The sequence below is a fragment of the Octopus bimaculoides genome, chromosome 2 (assembly GCF_001194135.2).
Source record: "Octopus bimaculoides isolate UCB-OBI-ISO-001 chromosome 2, ASM119413v2, whole genome shotgun sequence".
Taxonomy (NCBI): Eukaryota; Metazoa; Mollusca; class Cephalopoda; order Octopoda; family Octopodidae; genus Octopus; species Octopus bimaculoides.
In genome coordinates this window covers 123562690-123587403 of record NC_068982.1, presented here as the reverse complement: position 1 = coordinate 123587403, position 24714 = coordinate 123562690, and the positions used below count along the sequence as shown (strand labels likewise).

Genomic DNA, 24714 nt, shown 5'->3' with positions numbered 1-24714 from the left:
TATATATATATATATATATATATATATATATATATATATACACACATACAAAAAAGAGTTGTATGTTGGCAAAGGCTCCTAATGTTGGAATAGACCAAAAACTTAGACAAGTACTGAGGAAAGATCTGACTAAAGAGGTATAGCAGGGTTGTGATGATTGGAAATTGACTATATATTGCAAATTCAATCACCATATGCCATCACAATAGAATATACATGTCAAGTTCGTAACAACCCAACAGACAAGAGGGTACATCATGAACTAACAAACTCTAGATGGTGAATTGGTATAATGCTGACAATGTTGAACCAAATGCCTTGTACTTGCTATTTGCTTGGACTGTTAGTGTTCTAAATTTAAATTTTATCACCATGACGTATTTTAGTTGTCAACTTAATCCATGGATCAGTGACACAACATTGCCTGGCAACTTGGATGCCCTTAGTGGAACTCCCATCTGTTGCAAGCATTCAAGATAGGTTTCCAGTTTAAGGATAGTCCTCTTTCCCACCTGTCGAGAGGGTTATAGGCATTGCCTTCTCCCATGAAAAAAGTATAAATAAAACTAGAAACCCTTCTTAATTCAAAGTAACAAGCAAAGCAGACCTACAGTACTATAAGAGGCCTTTTAACATAAGAACAGTCGCTTAACATGACATGAAATAAAGAAATGGAACACTAGAAGCATCTTTAATAAAGAAAAGTTTTAGTATCTCAAAATCCAGTAAAATTATACCTAAAATAGTCACAATGGTAGCCCAATCAAAATCTTTTAACTGAATTAATCTTTCACAAAGACATCAGTAATTCTAACAGATTAAATTGGTTAAGTCACAGAGAAAGTACTCTATAAGTGCAGCAAAACACTCTGCTATGTCAAGTGTTACAAAAATAATTTAGACTTAAGATGGATTACTAGAATGGTGAAGAGTGATGGAAGAGGGGATCTAATAAAATAGTTTCAGTGCTTTGATAAGCTGTTTTAAGTTATTTACATAACCTTACAAAACCAATTAAACCAGCCCTTCTTTGCCGTAAGAGTACTTCTATTATTATACCAAGCGTGGGTAAGGCTGTACTTGAACAGGCATATACTATGAAGGGAGCTGTGAAACAGCCATTATATGGATGCGTAACGTACTGGAAAATGATTAAACATTATCCTAGCTGTAGCCTATCATTTAAGCCTCATCGAACAGGCTTATATAATCAAAGATATTCCAACCGAGACCATCCTATCTGTTCACATTGCGAAGTCTACATTGTCCAATCTATTCTTTCACTGTTAAGGTAGATGTGATACAACTAATTTTACTGTTATATCTAGCTGGTTAAGCGACCGTGTAGATTCTCCGTTGGCTCGTTGCCATCTCTTCCTCGTGAGCATGCTGTCTAGATTTATAACTTGAAACCACGTGGTAATCCATTTTAAAGACGATTGATCATTGAAGATTTGAACACTAGATCGATCGAACTGAACAGTCGATAAAACTATGATTATTATGGTACTAATAAAAATTCAAGTTCCCATATCACCCAACTTTCTAGCGTATTGAGGCGATACGAAAGTTATTTTTCTATTGTTCAAAACGCATACAAAACTAGCATATGACAGCAATTCTTTCTGCATAAAATATGCATGCATTATATAAAAAAAAAAAAATGCTTCGTTCCCGGAGCCATTTTAATACATTAAAAAAATCCCCACTACCACGAAGCAACTGTCACGTCTGTTTTCAATGAATAGAAAAAAAAATCCATTTTGTGATGAAAATTTACATTGGGTTTTCGCTAACACTTCAAAGAATTTTTTCAACTTGAAATGTATACTACTATATACGATAGCGAGATAAAAATCTGAACATAGCTAGCTACTTGCTGCTTTACTGTGCCTTTCTGTAAGCGCGCAAAAGAGGAATATTAACAGAAGTATTCTTCTTAAATGAAGAGTTGCGGTTACAGACTGGTTGCCATGGCTTATAAAATATATACATTTAATGCTAATTCTAATAGCAATGCAATGTTGGTCTTCACCACAATTAAATTAGAAATTAAAGCAATAGATTTTACGAAGTTTACATTATTCTGTATTTTCACAAGTAATTGTTGCTGTCAAGTTGATTGGCAGTTTGTTTTGTTTTTATCAACACGTGGTTAATGGACGACTAATATTTTTACAAGGACGGATTTATTTCTAAACACCCAACGCCATTACCAAAATTTAACCAAATGATGACCCAGTATAAACGTCAACATAATTAGATTTTTTTGTCTTTTCAAAATTGAATTTTTTTTAAATAATCATTAATGACAAGTTTAGTCGCGGAAGATTTTTTTTTTTTTACTGAGTGTCAGTCAGCTTGTTTTAACATAAGGGACACGCTACACTTAAAACATTACAATCTTCAGGTGTTTTTTTTGTTTTTTTTAATGTAGATGAACAATTTTATGTACATAAAATGTAGATTTTTTAAGCACAATTTTGGAATAGCTGCCTCTCAAAATGACGTAACTCATGGGACGATTTTTTTTTTTTCTCTCATTTTTTTTTCAAGTATTCCTGTTATAATTCTTTAAAAAAAATTTACTCCCGCTTCCATTTCCTAAGATGGGATATGGAAGAACAGCTGCGATAATTTAAATTTTTCTTTCACATTTTTTATGACGTAAGGAATAGAAATCTTAAATAAAAATACATTAAGTTTCATTCAGAAGGACAACAGTAAATGAACAACAATTTGAGAAAAGAAAAAAAAAGCATCCTTAATTCTGAAGGGAATCTCACTATATCCCTACAAAAATATGGCAACACAAAATATAGACGGCATTACAGGATGCACTCGCACTAGCATCGTCATCACCTGATATGTCGTCTGTAAGACGAGACGCTAACGATGACATAAACTTCGTTGTCAGCAGCCCCGCTCCAAGCGAACATATCAAATTGCCCTAAGTTAAAAAATATTAGTCATCACCAAATTACGACATGTCAGAATTTTAATATCATTCAGCAACAGTCTACCTCTAATGCAGTATTTTAGATGGGCTTATGGCGCGAAAAAAATCTATCAGCGACATCCCATGAGATAGATGGCAAGTCGCAATTCCACTGGCTCCATGATGTCAAAAATTAAATTTATATAAATTATTACAAGAATGTTCATTAATGAATAGGCTTCGTTCTTTTCCGTGACGAAAGCATTTATTGAACATGCGCCTTCGTCATCAATAAAACCTGTTGATTATATCAGCCTCATTTACCTCATGTCAAACCCTAACTAAAAAAAAAAAATCACTAAATGTAGTTCTAGATTATTTTTCATTCAAGAAATCACAGCTGGAATACTGGGACAAAACAAAATAAATTATGGTGTTTAATTTTTAGATCACAAGAAAGCTATTTTATGCAATATATTCAATGAAAAAAAAAACACATTTTATCAAATGTAATTAACAATGAAGAGTAGGACCACGTAGGGGTTCCGCTGTTGGTTCGTGACAACCGTAGCACATAAGACTAAAATTTATTTTTCATATTTTACCTCAAAAAAATTTTAAAAAAATTATGACAACAATTTCAAATATTGCCTTTATTTAACCAATTAAATTGAAAAAAGAATTCTTGGCCAGACAAAAAAACAAAACAGCTGCTGATATTCGGTCAATCAAACTTTTGGCAGAGATAGAGTTCTTAATTTGTTCTATTCTACAGACAAATTTATTTTAAAAGCATAAATGGCAGGATTCTATTTAACTTTCAATCACCCATAATATGAACGTTTGGCATCAGACAAAAGTATTATGTAATTACGTTAGACTACACTTGGGGTTACGTTCAAATAAAGATTCAAAATTAGAAATATAACATTTCAAATTGCAGCCAAGCTGAGAGCTCAATACAACTTCTAGTTGCTAGAATAAAGTTCTCTCTTCTAACAAAGTTTGCTTTGCTTTTATTTTTATCACCAAGCAACAGGGCAATCTAAGCACTCTCTAGTAGAAGCGCTGCACATGTGGTGCTGGATCAACAAACGCGATCCAATATAAACAATAGTGGCGAACACTGACGTTGAGAGCGAGTTGATAGGTTCAGACTTATGACAGAACTCTATGATGATCAATATGATTGGACCAATGAATCCATCTCGAGATGTATCGTTGTTTGTGTGCATTTCAGATTGATGAATCACTGTTGTTTGGAAAGAAGAAATACAATCAAGGAGAGATGATTCTTAGAAATCAAAACCCCACAGAACGGCAACTGGTCAATCAAATCAAGCGAGTGTAATGTCGTTGTTGGACAAACATATTTAGTATTGCAATGTCCAATTCCAAGAAAATGGTAGCGACAGAATTGTAAGGATTCGCTTATAGATTTCGTTAGCGCAGTGCAAATATATTGTTACTAACAAATAATTCGCCAAATTATACGGTTTGGTAAGGTCGCTTTGAGATTATGCTGTTAATGTTTACTCGATTCTGACATTGGGCCTATAGCGCGGATGCGCGCGTCGGGTCCACTCAAGTAGTACCGAAAAGTCCGCGTGGAGGAAAGCGTCGAGTATCACTCAGCGAAGTCATTATTAAACCTTCGGAAATGGTGGGGAAAATGTAATATTTTCTTATTTACGATATTATAGAACTGGATATACATCTTTTGGATCTAGTTCAAAACGGGGGCGCCAGTATTTTCTTAACGAAATTCTTTGAAACTTGGGACACTGGTAGAATGTGGGTAATCTTCAAGTTTAGGGGGATAACTAAAAATATTCAAGGGAAGTAACTGAACGTCTTACCAGTATTCTCCGTACATCTCTGTTTATAAATAAATCACACACGTGATTTGATTGACGTTAGGGTTAGGGTGTGATTTATTTATAAACAGCTAGAAGAAAACGGATAATACTGGTAAGTCGTTCAGTTATTTCCCTTAAATATTTTTATTTATTTTTTTATCCCCCTAAACTTGAAGATTATCAGAATGTGTCATAAAACATCTTTTTCTCTTAGTCTTCTTAAGAAAAATTATTATATTGCAACTTATTTCATGTTAAAGTTGTCGTATTTCTGTAATTTCAACCAATGACTGACGTCCATTCAGCCGAATACAGTAAGTGCTGACTACGTAAACAAACGTTTCTCAAACGATTCTGGCGGTGATAAAATTATTATTTCCTTGTCAAAAAATGGCTGAAGCATATTGGCAGTAGCTAATAAACCTTTCTATTATAAGCACAAGGCCTGGTTTTTGAGAGAAGGGTTAGGGTTAGGGCAAATGTTGTACACATACAGTTCAGGCAGATGTTAACGAAATTATATTAAAAATAAAACGAAGGAAAACGAACACACGTGTGTTGCCTCTCTGCAAAATGTCAGAAGTAATGGAGATTAAATACGCTTTACACCGCTTAAACTGCCAAAGGAGTAACTATAAACAGCTGAATACTTGTCAGTGATTGGTTGAAATTATCGAAATAAGACAATTTTTTACATGAAATAACTTCGAATACAAAAATTTTTTTTCTGTTCTATAACACAAAATAGATAAGTATACGAAGTTTGAAAGTCTTTCGGTACCAAAAACACTACATAAAACATAAATGAAAACTGGTGCCCCCGTTTTGAACTAGATCCCATCTTTTACCTAAAATTTAGAAGTATTCGCTGATTCAGTTAAATTCACAATTTTAGCAGTAAATAAAAAAAGCTTTTTTTTTTTCTTTTTAAAAAGATTAAATAATCGAATATTCTGGAAGATGGGGTTTACTTTCACTAAAAGAACTGAATTTTTTTTAATGTGGGGAGACTAACTTCCTGACTGCCGCGTTAATAAAAAGCACACTTGACTGAAACGAAAATAACATGCCTGATAAATAGATAGCTGTCCACTTGTTTACACAAGTTTCGAGAAAATCAACAGTTTCATTATTAACCTACATTTCAAAACAAAATAAGATAAACAAATTCGTATGTCTACATGTGCAGTATTTCAAATTAGTGTTCTCAATCGTCTCCCAAGTCGACCATCTCCAAGATTTTTACTCTGATTCACTTACTTCATTGGGGACATGTGTAATATAATTTAAATAGAAAAACAGTACGACTTTTTCCAAAATTTCAGTGGTCAAGAGTCCGTAATGACCAAATTAAATTCTCAAAATTTAGAGGATTGGAAATAATTTTAAATATTCTATATTTAGTTTTGTCAAGAAGAAAAAAATTCAATACAAGTATTTACGATAAAGCGTCCAGAATCCAACACGGCGGTCCGATACAGAAGACCCATGAAGAATGAAAAATACCCATCACATTTATAAGATGTTACCTTTTTTTTTTTTAATGGCATTAAAGATTAGTGAAGGGAGATTTTTGCCCGCTATTTCTAGCAAGTTGATTGATCAAGTTGAGATTCTCTCATCTCATTCTTTGATTTTCTTTTTAATCAAGCGTGCTTTTTCTAACGGTATTTCAAGGTAACTATGGAATGTATTCGATAATGAACATTCTCGAGTAGACTATTTGAAATAACTTGTTTAATATTACCTACAAAGATAAAGCACACAAAACAAATCTACATTTTTCGCCCTTATGCCTTTAAATAAACTTTTGAAAGAACACGAAATAATTCTTTTTTCGGAATAGATCTCGAAGCACATCATATACAACTATAAATATTGGGTTGAAGTGCCCTGTCATGTCAACAGGAATCGTGGGTTCGTGTCTCACGGACAGCCTTCGACTTATTCAAAAAGGATTTTCATCTCGATGTTTACATGCTATAATTTATAGCTTTATGTGATGTGCTTCGAGATTCATGTTTATATATATATATATATATATATATATATATACTAGGTACTACTAAAGCAGCACGGTCCCGAACGCGCAGTCGCGCGTCCGCGCTAGCTAGTCGTGAGTGGTCGATCCTAACCCTAAACACGTATTCATTTGCACACGCGGGTTAGGGATAGGGTTAGGATCGACTGCGCGTTCGGGACCGTGCTGCTTTAGTAGTACCTATATACTATATATAATATAAACATAGACGTGTATTTTAGCTGGGTGCGTTCAATTACGTCCCCTCATGCAAAAAGGGGGGGGGGGGCTTCCATTCAATAGACTGAAATCGTAAATCAGTCGCACCCCCCTCAAAAGTCCCTTAAAAAATAAGGAGACAGTAGCAGAACGTTGAAAAAATTTATTTTTATTCCACGGCTCCCAAGCTAAAAGGCCATTTAATGGTCTTTTTCGCTTTTCTTTTTAACACGTGTTACTGGCCGACTAAATTTTAACAATGATGGAATTATTTTTAATCACGTTGGTCGAAATTTGAAAAAAAATATGCAATGAAATGTTACTATATATTTAGATTTTTTCCTTTTTCTTTCCCCAATTTTTTTTTTTATACATTATCATTATAACTCATCCAGATTGGATTTTAAATATTAAAATGGAACGTAGCAGGTGAACGACAAATGCTTCAGAAATCACATTTCACTTATTCAATAACCAACCAGCTGGAGATATTGGATCATCCGATGGAATCTCGAAAGATTGTCATTCATACTTTTAATAAATCTAAAACGACAGATACTAAAAATAACTACTCATTTTTCTTTTATTTACTGATTCCAAATGATGGATTTTACATTAAAAGGGCCTATTTTCTAAAGATATAGGAAATCTTTCACGCCATGCTGCTTTCTCTTTGAATCGTACGGATGTAGAAACAACAGTTCCTAGAAAAAGATGAATATCCATGTTATGCCAGGAAAAAAGTTGGCCTAAGTGAAATAATACTACGATTCAGTGCACGCTTTGCGTAGGACAAAAGATGAATGGTAAGTAAATTATATAAGGTACAGTGCTTGCTTACTGCTTTGTGTCATGGTAATTAACTGTTGAAGTCATCAAGCGCAACATACTGACAATATTAACGCAAAAATAAAATGTGATTTAAATGAATAAAAGGTTTGGACGAATACAAGTAACTATTTGGTAATTAGCGTGTAGTAAAACAAAAGCAAAAGAAAAAGAGTTAAAGATAAAAGAATCAATGAAAAATAGACAGTGCAAGAAAGAAAACAAATTAATATTGGACACACCTGTACGAGAGGTCGACGAAGTTTGGTCCATTTCAAATACAACACTGCGCCAAAAATAACTTCAAATTAGAGGCCTGATAGCTCGGAAGTTGAGAAGTAGTGACCATAAATGAATTAGAATAACTGAATTTGTTGTATCTGGCGTTCACTATGGTAGTCAGCTATATATATATATATATATATATATATATATATATATACATACACACATATATGTGTGTGTGTATATATATGTGTGTGTATGTATGCGGAGAGGAAGAAACCTCAGCAACTAACACATGAACGTATACGCTGGCTGCTAACCCGCGATTGTCCGACTGACGTCACCAGCTCATTATCATATCATGCCTCCCCCCCCCCTACTATCTCCTTCGTTTATTAATCGATTCATTTATGTCATGTATTTGGCTTTCGCTACTACAATCGCTGGCAATAATTACTATTTAATTATCTTTCCATCTTTGTTATTGTTATCTAACATTTAATGTAAATAAATAAGTGAAATATCTGGGGGGGGGGGGGTTGTCTTCTTGTTCTGTTTTTATATTATCGAGTTTTGAGGGTTTTTTTTCTTTAACTGAGCATCTTAGTATGTTTTCGCGCTTACACATGGCTAGAAAACTTGAATGTTGTCGAACCAACGAGAAAGAGCCACCACGTGACCGTCCATAGTGCTAGTAATAGCAGCAAAATATACCTCGAATAAAATAAAAGGGAAAGGTAATTTACTTTTTGGGTAATGTAATGCTATCCACACTGCATGGAATCAAGGCGGGTTGGTCATTGCTAGAATATCTTTAGTCATATGGTTACTTAATATAGACTGACCTAGGGCTATATAACTTCAGCGATGTCCATTGTCTTCAGAATATTTGTTAAATGTTTACTGAAGTAATAGGCGTTATTTCACTAAACAATGACCTTTGAAATTTTCAAATAATTTTTTTTTTAATGTGAATAAATTAATTTTAAAACAAATATGGCCCCATTTTTAATGGTTTACTTAGTGCCTCCGAGACCGGCAGGAGAAATGAGGGGGTTATTTTCGGGCCAAACATCTAGCTTAAATGCTCCTGATTTTACTCTGTCAAAAACATCCCATGATCAGACAGTGGTGTTAAACTGGGCGGCAGCTTAGGACTACTGCCCAAGAATAGCTTCAGTCCATCCGAAGGGCTTCTGCACAGATTCCGTCAACCGAATTTCATTCAGAATAGAAGCTATGGCTGATTTGCGCGCAATGAGATCGAACCAGGAACCACGTGATTGTAAAGTAAACTTCTTAACTACATCAACTGAATTTTCACAGCATTAAATATCTTACTAACTGCATGAACTCGATTTATGTAATCTTCACGAATGTTTACGTGCTTTATTACAAGTACAAAAACGAAAGCAATGTAACAAAAGTTTACTACTGTTTTTACATGACTCCACACATATTACTACTATACGTAACATATTTTATTTTATTAGTACCTTCTCGGAATTTTCCACGTGTACTATTTTATTCTGCTTGTTTACAGCATTTTAATGTTTTCTATATTTTCCATATGTGTACCATACATGCATACATATTTTTTACAGGTCTATAAAAATCTTGTTATTGCTAGGATATTATTCATTAACTAGGGAAGAAGAAAAAACACAGGGAATCACACCAGCTGTTAGGGCACCTCTCCCGTCACTATTATTTTAGAAATCATTGCCTTGCTAAACCCATTTTCACTATGATCACAAAGGCATGGCTGTGTGGTTAGAAAGTTGCTTCCCAACCACATGGTTCCGAGTTCAGTCCTACTGCTTTGTACTCGATCAAAGCCCTGCGAGTAGATTTGATAGACAGAAATTGAAAGAAGCTCGTCGTTATGTGTTGGGGTGGGGGTCCTACCACCGCTTGACATACAGTGTTGTTCTGTTTACGTTCCCATAACTAACGGTTCAGCAAAAGAGAACGATAAAATGAATAGTAGGCTTTGCAAAAAAAACAAAGCACTGGGTTTGATTTGTTCGACTAAACCCGGCAAGGCCACAATCCGATGACTGAAACAAGTAAAAGATAAAAAAAAATAAATAAACCCTCTGAATATGCCTATGCACGAGGGTACACAACCAAGCGTGGTAACGCAAGTAAGTCTTTAGCTTCAGGTTTAACGATCCTATGTCAGTGAAATTTATAGGATATTTTATAGGAATCTGTCATAGTTGACTTCTTTATTAGACACAAAAGCCCGAATACAGAGGGGAGGGTACAAGGACAGACAGCGACAACACAACATGGGGACATAAATTACAAAGCGATGAATAAAATGAAAAAAATAATAGAATCTGTCATAGTTAAAAGTGCAGATGTGTCTGTGATTAAGAAGGTTGTTTTGTAACCACGTGGTTTCAGGTTCAATTTCACTGCACAACACCTTGGACATATCTTCTACTATAATCCCAGGCTGGGCAATGTCTTGAGAGTGCATTTGGTAGAGAGCAACTGTTGTGTGTGTGTTTCTATTTGTCACACAACCGTTGCTTGACAACCAGTATTGATTGGGCTATGCTCCTGTAACTAAGAGGTTCAGCAGAAGAGACAACAGACTCTCTCTTTTATTATTTTACTTGTTTCAGTCATTTGACTGCGGCCATGCCGGAGCACCGCTTTTAGTCGAGCAAATCGACCCCAGGACTTATTCTATCGGTCTCTTTTGCCTAACCGCTAGATTACGGGGACGTAAACACACCAGCATCGGTTGTCAAGCGATGTTAGGGGGACAAACAGACACACAAACATATACACACACATACATATACATACATATATATATATATATATATGTGTGTGTATATGTATATATATATAAATATATATATATATATATATATACGACGGGCTTCTTTCAGTTTCCGTCTGCCAAATCCACTCACAAGGCTTTGGTTGGCCCGAGGCTACAGTAGAAGACACTTGCCCACGGTACCACGCAGTGGGACTGAACCCAGAACCATGTGGTTGGTAAGCAAGCTACTTACCACACAGCCACTCCCGCGACTATGTACAAGACTTTAAAAAAATTAAGTACTGAGACAATTTGTTCGACTAAGCCACCCAAAGCAGTGCCCCAGCATGGCCACACTTCAATAACTGAAACAACAGATAAAAGCTCATGCACAAATGTGCATCAATGGTTAGATATTCTACTACAGTAATATTATCTACTCCTCAGAGCTGGCTGGGCTCATCCCACCTTTGCTTAGGCATTCCCAAACCACTTGTGTCTCTTCCTCTTATTTCCCTTGTCTAATTGCTATGTTTTGTCCTTCCTTTCCAGAACATCAGCCTTCTGGAATTCCCTCTTTGCTTGTATCTTTCTTATAGGTCTTGATTTATAATACTTTAAGAGGAACATTGCCAGCATCACTCTCACCAATCTAGGAAGTGCATACAAAGGCTATGGGTGTTGCCACTTTCTCCAGACCCTAACAAGTGAAAGAAAAAAGACTACATTATTCAATATATTTTCCTACTCTCTCTCTCTCTCTCTCTCTCTCTCTCTCTCTCTCTCTCTCTCTCTCTCTCTCTCTCTCTCTCTCTCTCTCTCTCTCTCTCTCTCTCTCTCTCTCTCAATTATTAAGACTTAGAGATTTAGCTGGTATTTCTAGTTAGCCAAACAAACCACAAAACACCTCCTTTGTTGAAAAGTGATCCTAAAGTAGAATTCATAGATTCACAAAGATATTCATTTCCACATAGTTTTTAAGCAGACTACATTGGAAAGGGAACAGTGGTATCATTTTAGAAAGAGGCTTTAATGTTAATAACATCGAATATTAAAATGAAATTAATATGGTGCATAGAAACTATAATTATCACACAAAAACATGAACAGGAAATAAATGTTTTGTAATGCAAATTATCTTATTATGTTTATTATTTATTTTAGCATACCAGGCAGCCAGCTGGTAACCAACCACTCAACAGAGATAAGACAAATTAATTGTAAACAGATATTTGAATAGAGAAAAATGTTCCCCTGATACAGACACATACACACATGCATGCAAGCATAGATTAGCAGTCAGTGAACTTAGGCTGAAGATTAGGGATCAAATTTAAGAGTTGCCTGCTCAGTGGTCAAAGTAAAGGGTTACCTATCAGGTCAGCTTTACAGTCGTAGCCAAAAGTTTGGAACATAGACCTGAAAATTAGAATTTTTATATTAAATAGTCAAAGTTATATTTAATTTGCAATATATTATTACTTGATCAGAAGTTTGGAACATAGGTCTGAAAATTAAGAATTTTTATATTAAATGCCTAAAGTTATATTTGAATCAAATTGTACTTGGGCATAACAATTATGATTTTTTTTTTTAATGTTCCAAACTTTTGACCACAGCTGTACATTGGGCACTCAGTCCATCAAGGATGCTCTCTCTTTTTTTTTCTATGAGAAAAGTATGGATGGACTGTCAGATACTATTGAGGATGTCACCATGATAATCTCAGAAAGTAAGTTAAATTTGCTTTTTGCCCTGAAGTTAAAAAAATAAGTACCAGTCTAATTCTGGAGTTTGTAGGATGACTTGTACTCTTTCCCAATGTATTACATCTATTTTGGAAATCAATAAATATATATTTTATTTAATAGTGCTGTTTTTAGTAAGTCAAATCCTTTCATTATTATGTTTCTGTTGAAATTCACCAGCTTTGCTTCAATCAATTTGGAAAATAATGATGAATTTAGTAAAATAACTTTGTCCTTATTAAAGCTAGTATTTAGAATATAATTTAACACAAAATTTTGATGGTTACCAACCATCAAATTTTAAAATAGGGTTCAGAAAGTAACTGGAATGAAAGAAATAGAATATCAGCCAGAAAATAAAATGTTGAGTTTGAAGTATAAATTGGCCATTGAACAGCAAGACTGAGACTTAAGGTACTTCTCTTTACCATTTGCCTTTGAGGTAATATTTCAGAAGTTGAGAATTGAATATGTTTGGAAACCCTTAATAATCTATTTTTTATTGAAGAATAAGACAAAGAGTTGTTGAAACAACTCCCCAAACTGGTAGAATAGCCTTAACTCAAAATGCCTAAAGACAAAGACCCAAGTATTAGTTAATTGTCAAGTTTTTCAGCTCTCAACACCTGAAGGAGTTATTGGGGTACCTTTGTGACATATAGCATGTCTACAGCATTTTAAGCCTGATGGAGCCCATCTCCTTCCAGATTTCTCTGTAACCAATTTCTTCCAGAGAGAAAGAGAGAGAGAAAAAAACAATCTCTCTCATTACTGTTGCTCAAAGAATTTCTTATGAGAAAAGAAGATCATTAATTTTAATGAGTTGTTTGTTGATAGTAGGAAAAGTAAATTTAACAAGATTAGTAAAATATAAATATATTTCAGTGATATAAGCAGTGGTAAATGAAATTGCAATGTTATTATCACTCCGGATATGTTTGATGCACATGCAAACTGGGGAACAAGCTACTCACTGTGTTTTGTCACGGGGAATATATTTCGCTTGTTGACAAATGGTGTGTATACACCTAGATCAGCTTGCAGTGCTATTTACCTAGACTGTGAGATGTTAACATTCGGAGTAGTTGTCTCTTCATCGGTCACAGACACTAAGCAGACGGAGGTGCGAGCTGAATTAAGAGATTAGCTCTTATGCTTTTCCAGTCATTGTGCAATGACTGGCAGCGCTATATGGTGGCTCACCATAAGTAAATTATGGAGGGGTAGTGCTAAGCAGTGATACCTTATTATTCGATCTTATTATCAGTTCAAATATGTTTGATGCATGTTCGAACTGGGGAACAAGCTACTCACTGTGTTTTGTATGTGTCTGTCACCAAAAGGTTTCAAAACGGTGCATCCTAGAGAAAAACAGATTTGATTTTTGAAATCTGTATCCTCTTTAGAAGGGTTTTATGAGTTAGTAATAACAAAGTATAATTTAGCTATCTGTCTCTCTCTCTCTCTCTGTCCTTTTGTATTTTTCCCCTCTCTATGCATATTCACCACACTCTCTCTCTCTCTCTCTCTCTCAATATAACATGGTAATGCAAGTCAGTCATGCATCTGTCTATCAACTTTGTCTTTTATGCTTTTCTCATTGTAAACTTTACTTCTCCCTCTGTATATTTACCATACTCTCTCTCACTCTTCCTCTGCATATGTATATCTCTTACACTGAATGTGTTTGTGTTTGTGTAAAGAATTTCATTAGAGTGATAGTGTCTAAAGACCCTCACAAAGTGTCAGCAACAAGCTCAGGAGGCACTCAAACAGAGAAGGAATAGACTTGATGATATGTGAACATGAGCCTTTCATGCGCAGTTCCAGGAGACACCCAATCATAGGATGTATTGATTAGATAATAAGGGCACAAGAGCCTCCATCACACAGACTCAGGAGATGGTGTCTCATTTCAATTTAAACAACTTCAATTTCTAGTGAGTCTTAGTTTTACCATGACCATCAACAAACCACAAGGGCACATTTTCAGTTGGTGGTTTACACCTTGAAGAGCCCTGCTTCACCCATGGTTAGCTTTACACTGGATGTTCGAGAGTAGGAAGTATGAAAAATCTTTTCCAGCTAAATGGGAGTAGTTAGTAGTAAAGAAACCAGCTATGTAGTCATAGTTAGCAGTGAGAGTGCCAGCTGCATGGGAGTATTTAGCAGTAAAGTACCAACTTTATTGAAGTAGTTAACAGTAAAAGTACCAGTAGTACTAGAGGAGTTAACAATAAAAATATCAAAAACGAAATCGACCAGCTCATTTGTTGTTGGCATTCCGTCGCTTACGACGTCAAGGGTTCCAGTTGATTCGATCAACGGAACAGCCTGCTCGTGAAATTAACGTGCAAATGGCTGAGCACTCCACAGACACGTGTACCCTTAATGTAGTTCTCGGGGATATTCAGCGTGACACAGTGTGACAAGGCTGACCCTTTGAATTACAGGCACAACAGAAACAGGAAGTAAGAGTGAGAGAAAGTTGTGGTGAAAGAATACAGCAGGGTTCACCACTATCCCCTGCCGGAGTCTCATGGAGCTTTAGGTGTTTTCACTGAATAAACACTCACAACGCCCAGTCTGGGAGTCAAAACCGCGATCCTATGACCGTGAGTCTGCTGCCCTAACCACTGGGCCATTGCACCTCCACCAACCAGTTCATATACACATTATAAATATACTCTATAAGCAGAACAGAAAAAAACATGCAACACTCAAGTTCAACATGTCACATTGTTTTGTTATCAACTTTCTAATCATGGAGTTTTGTATCTTTGTTAGAAGCTAGTTCCTGCCTTGCAGGTAGAAGTCAAATGATTAAACATTAGCAAGCTTGCTTGCTATACTGTACTGGGAAAACATTTGTAGAAATGATTTTCTTCTGGCTGATTTGAAAATGGCAAATGAAGAGACATTCAGAAAAACACATCAGAGTGAAATGTCTCCTTCCAGTAAGTAAATATCCCAGTGCTATGGTATGTATTGAGTAGTTACTTTATTTCATACATTTTAAATAATCCAATCCATAAAAATAATAAATAAATATGATGTGAGACCATTGCCAGTGCCGCTAGACTGGCCTTCATGCTGGTGACACGTAAAAGCACCCACTACACTCTCGGAGTGGTTGGCGTTAGGGAGGGCATGCAGCTATAGAAACTCTGTCAAATCAGATTGGAGCCTGGTGTAGCCATCTGGTTCGCCAGTCCTCAGTCAAATCATCCAACCCATGGAAAGTGGATGTTAAACGATGATGATGGATGATGTAATAGAAACAATATAAACCAGATCAGACAATAAAAGAAATAATGCATCATCAGCGTTGAATGTCTGCCTTCCATGCTAGCAGAGTGGACTTAGTGCTTTTTATGTGGCACAAGCACAAGCGAGGTCAGTTTTGGCAAGGTCTTTTACAGCTGGATGCCCTTCCAAACACCAACCACTTTAAAGTGTGGACTGGGTGCTTTTAAGTAGCACCTGCACTGACAGGGTCACCAAGTACTTGCAAGACAAAAATAAAAAAACTTTCAGTGGGGGAGGAGGTGATCTTGTGTTGGATGATGAAAGTTTATAGTGAGACAAATAGGTGTCTTGTAGAGGAAGTACAAGGTTACCCAGCCAGAGAGAGAGAGACCAGGAATGAAGACAGAAACAGGTGCTCTATTGCAAAGGAAATACACGGTTACCCAACCTAAGAGAAGTGCAGGAGAAGAAGAGAGAGAGAGAGAGAGATGGTGGCAAAATGCCAGGCATACAAGGAACAGGGATCAGAATATAAATGGGACTTTTGAATAAAGGAAGAGAGAGATATAGATGGTGGCAAGTTCCAGGGCATAATGTAAGTGGCAGGATATTGTGAAGGAAGTGTGATTAAAGAGTGAGAGTAAGTGGTGAAAAATCTGGGTATATATAGAGTTGGTGGGCTACCGGATAGCAATGATACAGAGGAACAGGGCCATGTGGATAGGATTGGGGAGTGAGAGCTAGGCATAGTGTATGAAGGAGGAAATGTGAGAAAGAGAAGAGATGTGGGGATGTAGATTGGTTTGTTGGGGTAGGGTAAGGGAAAAGTTTTCTTGTTACGTGTGGGTGGAATACACAGGTTGGGGGCAAGTGGAGAGTAATGGTACAGTTACACGGGGCCAAGAGGACAGGATTGAGGAGTGGGAGGTAAGCATAGTGCATGAAGCGTAAATGTGAGGAAGAGACATAGTTTGGTTTGTTGTGGTAGGGTGTGTGAAAAGTTTCTTTGTTAAGTGTGGGTGGGACACACAGCGCTTCTAGGGCTCAGTTTCGCTGACATGGGCAGGTCTTCTCAAGAATTTCATATCGCCAGACATCTTGGTCCATTGTCATTTCGTCTGTGAGGCCCAACTTCCTGAGATCAGTCCTTACCACTTCATCTCTCATCTTCCTGAGTCTCTCTCTTCTGCAGATACCATCCACTTTCAGTGACAGGCACTTCTTTATGCAGCTGTCCTCATTCATACACATCACATGTCCAAACCAACATAGTCTTCTCTCTTGCATGCTACATTTGATTTCTCTTATGCCCAAGTTTTCTCTCAATACATTTGCACTTTGCTGTGCATGTGCACCGATGTTGCACATCCACTGGAGCATACTACCTTCATTTCTGCAGAGTTAAAGTGTAGGGGCCCATAACCTAGCAGTCCATAGATTAAAACCACACTCTGTGAAGAAATGGATATTATTTTTGATATTTATACATCACACCTGAGTTGTTTACAAATATACAAACCAGGTACACGTATATATAACTACAAGGGTAGGTACAAATTGTATTGTACAACAAAAATTTATACAGAGTCAAGGGATCACCAACTGACTGAGGTACACCAAATAATGTAGCATAATGGGCAGAGATGAAAGCAACCACAAGAATTTATGCTTGGCACATAGGAGAGAAAAGTACATACATACATACACAAATACATAAAAGGTTGCTGTGCAGTTTTTTTGATTATAATATTCCACAAGTAAGGTACTTGTCAACCTAAGTTTATAGTCGAAGATACTCACTCAAAATATTATGTAATAAAATCAAACTTGATACCTCTTCACCATATAGGCATGTCTACACTTACCTGTATTTCTCCATGTTATTATATTTTACCTTTGTAAAAGCATAAAATTTTTTTTTCATATCTCTTTTATCGCTTATTCCCATAAGTGAGAAGAAAATAGCAATTGTTAAATTGACTGTATTTCCATGGAAAGGACAGTATCCTATTTTCACTATTTGTATTATTTTTATAGTTGCTTACAATGATTGTTTGTTATATAATCTATTTATTATGGTTGATAGAGGTTTATGAACACTCGTTTTAACTTCTAAAATTAAGTTTTGTACAACGACCAGGATGTCTATATAATGTCTTTTTAAATATACAACTGGTATATATATATATATATATATATATATATATATATATATATAGCTTACTTTAGGTTCAGGTCTCACTACACACCATCTTGGGCTAATGTCTTCTACTACAGCTCTGGGAATTAGTAGGTGGAAACTGAAAGAAGCTTGCCATGAATACATGTATGTATGTATGTGATGGTTATAAATGACCATCACTGTCATATAACCGATACAGTTTGTTTCTAGTCTTCCCTGAAAAACATATCCAGCCATAAGGAAATACTAGCTTGCTTGGAAACAGGCAAAGGTTGGTGACAGGGAGGGCATCCAGCCATAGAAAACCTACCTCAACAAATTGTTTGACCCATACAAACGTGGAAAAATGAACATTAAATGATGATGACATATTGTATGAGAATAAGAGTTATTAACAATGTACTTTGTTAAATTAAATCATTTGTATAATGTCTTGCACTAAATCATTTGTTGAAAAAAAGACTGAACAAAAATTAAAATGGTTAAACTCACAATGTAATAAAACATTAACAAAACACACAATTAATCACTGGTATTTTATACATTTGTTGGAGGTTCATACTTTAAAACAAAAAAATGAATTAAAATTTTTTTAATTAAAGCTGTTCATTCCAAAAGCCAAAAGTTTTGTGGAAAGCAAAAATTTTTAAATCACTTTATAAACTGGAAAATATTTGTGAAAATTTATTTTTAGAAATTAGATTATAATTAATGAAGCTGGGACAAATCACTATACTGAAGTATTCTTTTGAGACACAGAAAATATTGTTTGAAATGAGGACACCATGACACTCTACATCCAACTGTAGTGAATGAATACAGATTAGGTTTTTTTGGTTAGTCTCTGGTACAAGCATTTTAAGACCCATAAATTGAGAAATTCTCATCTGCTTTGAAATTATGATCTAGTATAAAACATATTTTTAATGACCTCATTGATATAGACCTAAACAAATTACAATCCATTTCTCATTTACTTTATGAAATGAGACAATTGGGCACAGCTTTTTGGATGCTGATGATTTGGCACAGTTTACTGGAGATTCAGTTTGTTTTGACACTGGAGGCAAAACACATACTCTTATACATGTGCATAGAAATGTACACACACAGATAGAGAGTAGGAGAGAGAGAGAGATTACAATTTATTAAATGCTTTTCCTCTTCTCATACACATAAAGAGAAAATTCTCACACACATAAGTATACGGAGAGGTAGGAGAGAACAAGAGAAACATTAAAACAACTGCTGTCAAACAAGTCAGCATTGAATCAGCAATGCCAAATAAATGGGCCAAAATATCTCTTCTCCCTATATTTTCATGTCACAAACCACTTTTGTTGCTTTCAAGACAGCTTCTTGCATTTCCCTCCTTCATATTGATTGGAGAAGGGTTGGCTAACTTTTGTGTTCAGAATTCAAACTGTAAGACTGTAAAAATAAAGTCTTTATGGATCTTAAATTTGTTATGGTTGATCGCTTTTTGTTTTGTAAATATAATACTTGTTTTTGATATTTAAAAACAGGTCAGATCTAATACCTGTTGGAAAAAAAATTAAGTTGAAGATTGTGAAGATCAATCAAAAAGTTGTCTGGAACATAAAGACTGTAAATGTGATTGATGCATAACATAAAGGCACATTCAATATGCCAGCAATACTGTCAAAATATGCAAAATTTTCTTCTTCTCCTCTCTCTCTCCCTCCCTCTCCACACATACACACACACACACATATATATATCTCACAAACTTTGCTACCTGCACCAGGATATATATTGCTTGGGCAGTACAATAGTGCAATTGTCATTAATCTTCAAGTAAGATACAATGCAGTCTAGCTCATAAAATATCTTCTGATCAACTCTCATACTTCACCATTGTATTACACCAAAAAAAAAAAGCAGTATTTTTTTGTTCATTTGTTAAATTGCATTCCTTGTACAGCTTAGTCACCCATGTTGTAAACAACATGAACCAAAATTCTATTTTTAATATTACAAAATGTGTTGATTTATTCATTCATTTGTTTATTCATTTCCTAGTTTGCATTTCCATGCTTACAAGGATTACACAAATGAACTTTTAAGCCTTTGTTTTTACATCTGCATGCCCTTCTTGTTGATAACCCTTATCTATTTTTCTAATAAAGACTTCCCTATTCCATACAGCTTTTAAAGCACGGAACTAGTGGATGGTTTGTTCATAGTAAAAATGACAAAGTCATTGCTTGTAACTCGTGATTTTCAGAGAAGTATCAATGAAAACAAACATAGACTCACATGCACTGCACAGCACCTTGGGCAAGTGTCTCCTACTGTATAGTTCCAGGTCAACCAAAGCTGTGTGAATGGGTTTGGTTGATAGAAACTGAAAGAAGCTTATTGCATAATGTTAGTTTTATTCTGTTGTATAGCATATATGTAGCACCCTGAATTGTCAGGAATTTAGTGCATGGCAGTTACATGCTTACACATTGTCCATCACTACTGATGCTTTCACCAATTCAGCTATAGCTATCCCATCCAGTGTGAGAGGAACTGCAGGATCAGACTAACAGTTTGCACACTAGCTTCATTGAGCAATGGTACCAGACTGTCTCTGAGTGATTATGGCTGAATGTCTCTAAGCCACAATTGTAACCAAACCTGAGTTGTTTTCTAAAAGTATCTCAACTTCAAGTGCATGTCTTAGCTCAGTGTGTGTGGCATCCACATGTCATCTATGGATGGTGAGTTGTAGGGCCAGTGAAATTGCCATTCTGAAGCATTGTTTTAGTGCTGTCCTGCCAAACTTGTTTGAAGAAATAGATGTGAAAAGGATCATATATATAGGAATATTTGTTGTTGAAAATGCACCTGAATTTGAAAAACTTGTAATTGTTTTTAAATAAATTTATTTACATACATGCCAAACTAGGTTCAATAATATTTTTTGTTTATCAATGGTAAAAATTTAGAATAGCGAAGTAGAAAAAAATATTTAAAAGGTTCAATGTTTACAAGATTCAATAATATCAAATATGATTTAAATGTTCACAACATTCAATAATATAAGAAATGTGGGTCATCTTGTTTAAATGCACAAAATTCAATAGTGTTAGAAGTGATTGATAAGAAATGTGGATCACCAAAGGTTCAGTCATACTGATGAGTTAAGAGGGAGAAAAACAAGGGGGAAATGAAGATAGTACAAAAAAAAAAGGGGTTTTGTTACAGTTTCTGTGATTCTTTTTCAGTCATGTGCAGAGATTTTTGCTTGTAACAGCATTTTTTGGAATCCAGTGTATTTATAATTTTTTTCCATGAATGGATCTGATTTTTGATTTATTAAAGTACTGTTGATGTCTTACTTTTCTGGTAGTCAAGTTTGTCATTCTGCCTGGTTGGCTGTTCCAGTTGGTTGATTCTCTTAAAGGGTCATTTTGTTGTATTTACTGAAGTTGACCATTCCCCACAGGGAAGTCAACCAGGCACAGCAACAAACTTGACCACCAGAAAAATAAGACATCATCAGTACTTTAACGAGTCAAAAATCAGATCCATTCGTGGAAAAAAATTATAAATACACTGAATTCCAAAAAACGCCTGCACATGATGGAAAATGAACCACAGAAACTGTAACAAAACTCATTTTTTTCTATCTCCATTTCGCCTTTGTTTTTTTTTTTCCCCCTCTTAACTCATCAGGATGACCAAACCTTTGGTGATCCACATTTCTTATCGATCACTTCTAACACTATTGAATTTTGTGCATTTAAACAAGACGATTCACATTTTTTATATTATTGAATCTTGTAAACATTGAACCTTTTAACCATGTTTTCCTACCTCGCTATTTTAAGTTTTACCATCGATAAACAAAAAATATTGTTGAAACTAGTTTGGTATGTATGTAAATAAATTTATTTAAAAACAATTACAAGTTTTTCAAATTCAGGTGCATTTTCAACAACAAATTTTCTTATATTTCCTATGTTTTTTCCTCTGTGTATTTTATATTTATGTGTGCCCTTGTCTTGAAATCATGTAATGGTTGTAAATGAGCATCACTGTCATACAAGTGAAGTTGTTTAATTCCAGTTTCCCATGAAAAACATGTCTGGCCATGAGAAAATATTACCTTCCTTAGAAACAGATGAAGGTGGCAACAGGAAGGATGTTCGGTCATAGAAAATAAAATCTACCATAAGAGATTCTATCTGACCCATGCAAGCTTGGAAAAATGGACATTGGAATAACAATGCCTATGACAGCAATGATGGCAGAGGTGGTGGCATCAGCCATGGCAGTGGTGCCAGTGGGAGCAGTGGCAGAGACAACAGCAACAATAACAATGACAATAGAAGAAAAACCAGCCCAAGCCTCAAGAAATTTGCTGGATCAGGAAATGTACAAATTAATGAAAAACAGACAAGGCATCTTTTGTAGTACTGATGTTACCAACAGTATTAATTGTAATAAACAGTCACTATCCTACTCCACAGCGGTAGCTGGTAATATAAAAAGACAATCTATTTCTTTTTAATTACTCAACTCTAAAAGGTCTACTTTATATTTTTATTTATTTACTTTTTTGCCATTTGTTTGTAACTGATTTCTTTTTGTGCAGATTTAACAATGCAAAAACAAGTGACATTCTTTTTAGTCCTTATTGTTCTTTAATGTTTCTTTCTATGTTATTTGTTAATTGTTATGATGGCTATTTTGAGCTTAGTAGAGTAGTAATTGGAGTTGTTTTATGATAACAGATATTCAAGCAACAAAAGAAAGATGGCAAACAAATATTTTATTATTAGCAATTTTACAGGTAATTATTCTAGACAAGTCAAGACTTGCAATTTGAATCTGTCCTTGTATTCACACTCCTCCTTGTAAGAAGTAAACAGAATTGTTGTTATGAAAAATAAAGTCCCTTTCCACACCACCAAGCTCACCACCACAGATACAAACGCACATCATGTGAAAGCAAACCACCAGCAAGGTCACCATCTCTGATAATGTTTCATCTATTATACTCAAACAATGTACACCAAAGTGAACCTCAAGCCTCTCTAGACATTCCAATCTCTCTCTCTCTCTCTCTCTCTCTCTTTCTCTCTCTCTCTCTCTCTCTCTCTCTCTCTCTCAAGGCAGTCAGACTTTCTCACTCATTCCCAAATAGCTCATAAGTGATGATGATCATCGTTATTGTTTAACTTACCAAGGCAGCGAGCTGGCAGAATCGTTAGCACGCCAAGCAAAATTCTTTGTGGCACTTCATTTGTCTTTACGTTCTGAGTTCAAATGCTGCTGAAGTTGACTTTGCCTTCCATCCTTTCAGAGTCAATAAAATAAGCTGAATATGGGGGGGGGGGGTCGATATAATCGACTTATCCCCTCTCTCTTGAACAAGCTGGCCTTGTGCCTAAATTAGAAATCATTAATGTTTTTCCATGCTGACTAGAGGTCAACAGAAGCTGACTATCCAAAGGGCTGTACCAAGCTCCAAATGCTTATCCTAATGTCAACCAATTCAGAAAGTGTACTTGGTGCATTTTATTTGTCACAAGCACAAGTAAGGTTACCAAGTACCTTGTGAGACAATTGGGTGGGACTGTAGTATTTAGGAAGGTGGCTTTATGCCATATGAAGAGAGATTAAAGTATGATAGAGGGACAGAAACAGGTGTCTTGCAGTAGAGAAGACACATGGTTACTCTAATTGGAAAGAGAGAGAAAGAAAGATGGTGATGAAGAGGTATCATGGCATACCTTCAAGTTACAGGTGTAGTCAGATATCAAAATCAACCTTCTATAAGGCGCAGGAGTGGCTGTGTGGTAAATAGCTTGCTTACCAACCACATGGTTCTGGGTTCAGTCCCACTGCGTGGTACCTTGGGCAAGTGTCTTCTACTATAGCCTCAGTCCGACCAAACCCTTGTGAGTGGATTTGGTAGACAGAAACTGAAAGAAGCTCGTTTTATATATGTGTATATATATATATATATATATATATATATATATATATGTATGTATGTGTGTATATATGTTTGTGTCTGTTTGTCCCCCCAACATCACTTGACAACTGGTGCTGGTTTGTTTATATCCCCGTAACTTAGCGGTTTGGCAAAAGAGACCAATAGAATAAGTACTAGGCTTACAAAGAATAAGTCCTGGGGTTGATTTGTTTGGCTAAATGTGGTGCTCCAGCATGGCCGCAGTTAAATGACTGAAACAAGTAAAAGAGTAACTCATTTTCTCCCATCTTAATAACTAACAGTACAGCTTTAGTTAAGCTAGATCTATAGATCTCTGCTATTTCACTTGTTAATGGATCATCATCTATATATATAAAAATGAGAATGTGTGTCTGTCTGTTTGTCTGTCTGTGTGTGTGAATCCCTTAAAACTCGAGAACTACGCAATCAATTTCATTCAAATTTTACACATGCCTTACTTAGGGTTCCAGTTGTGTTTTAGTCAAAAACATTTTTTAACTTCTTGCAGAGTTCGAGCACATGGCAACATAATATCTCCTCCACTATTTAAGTATTACGTGTCAAAAGTGAAACAAAAACACTCATGTCAAATACTTTCACTTTAAAAATGAAACTATTCCACTAACTGAAACAATCACATTTCGATACTGTAATGACAGATACTTTCACAGAGAGAGAAAGAGAGAT

The 24714-nt window shown here is 35.5% G+C and overlaps 1 protein-coding gene and 1 long non-coding RNA gene across 3 annotated transcripts in view; one reads left to right on the top strand and one right to left on the bottom strand.

Annotated features, from left to right (window-relative positions):
* The window catches only part of LOC106871059 (influenza virus NS1A-binding protein homolog A), a 32798-nt gene extending 24442 nt beyond the window's left edge, over positions 1–8356 (bottom strand). Inside the window, exon 1 of the mRNA XM_014917336.2 lies at positions 8107–8356. Within this exon, the coding sequence (XP_014772822.1) occupies positions 8107–8137 (31 nt within the window). The 5' untranslated portion in view covers positions 8138–8356. The remainder of the gene's footprint in view (positions 1–8106) is intronic.
* Positions 6874–22679, top strand: LOC128247019 (uncharacterized). Of its 2 annotated transcripts, none has more exons than XR_008263423.1 (2): positions 6874–7842; positions 22131–22679. It is a non-coding gene; the product is annotated as an uncharacterized LOC128247019 (long non-coding RNA). The 2 variants fall into 2 exon arrangements; XR_008263422.1 differs by lacking the exon at positions 6874–7842 and adding an exon at positions 8419–9379.
* Positions 22680–24714: the final 2035 nt, after the last annotated feature.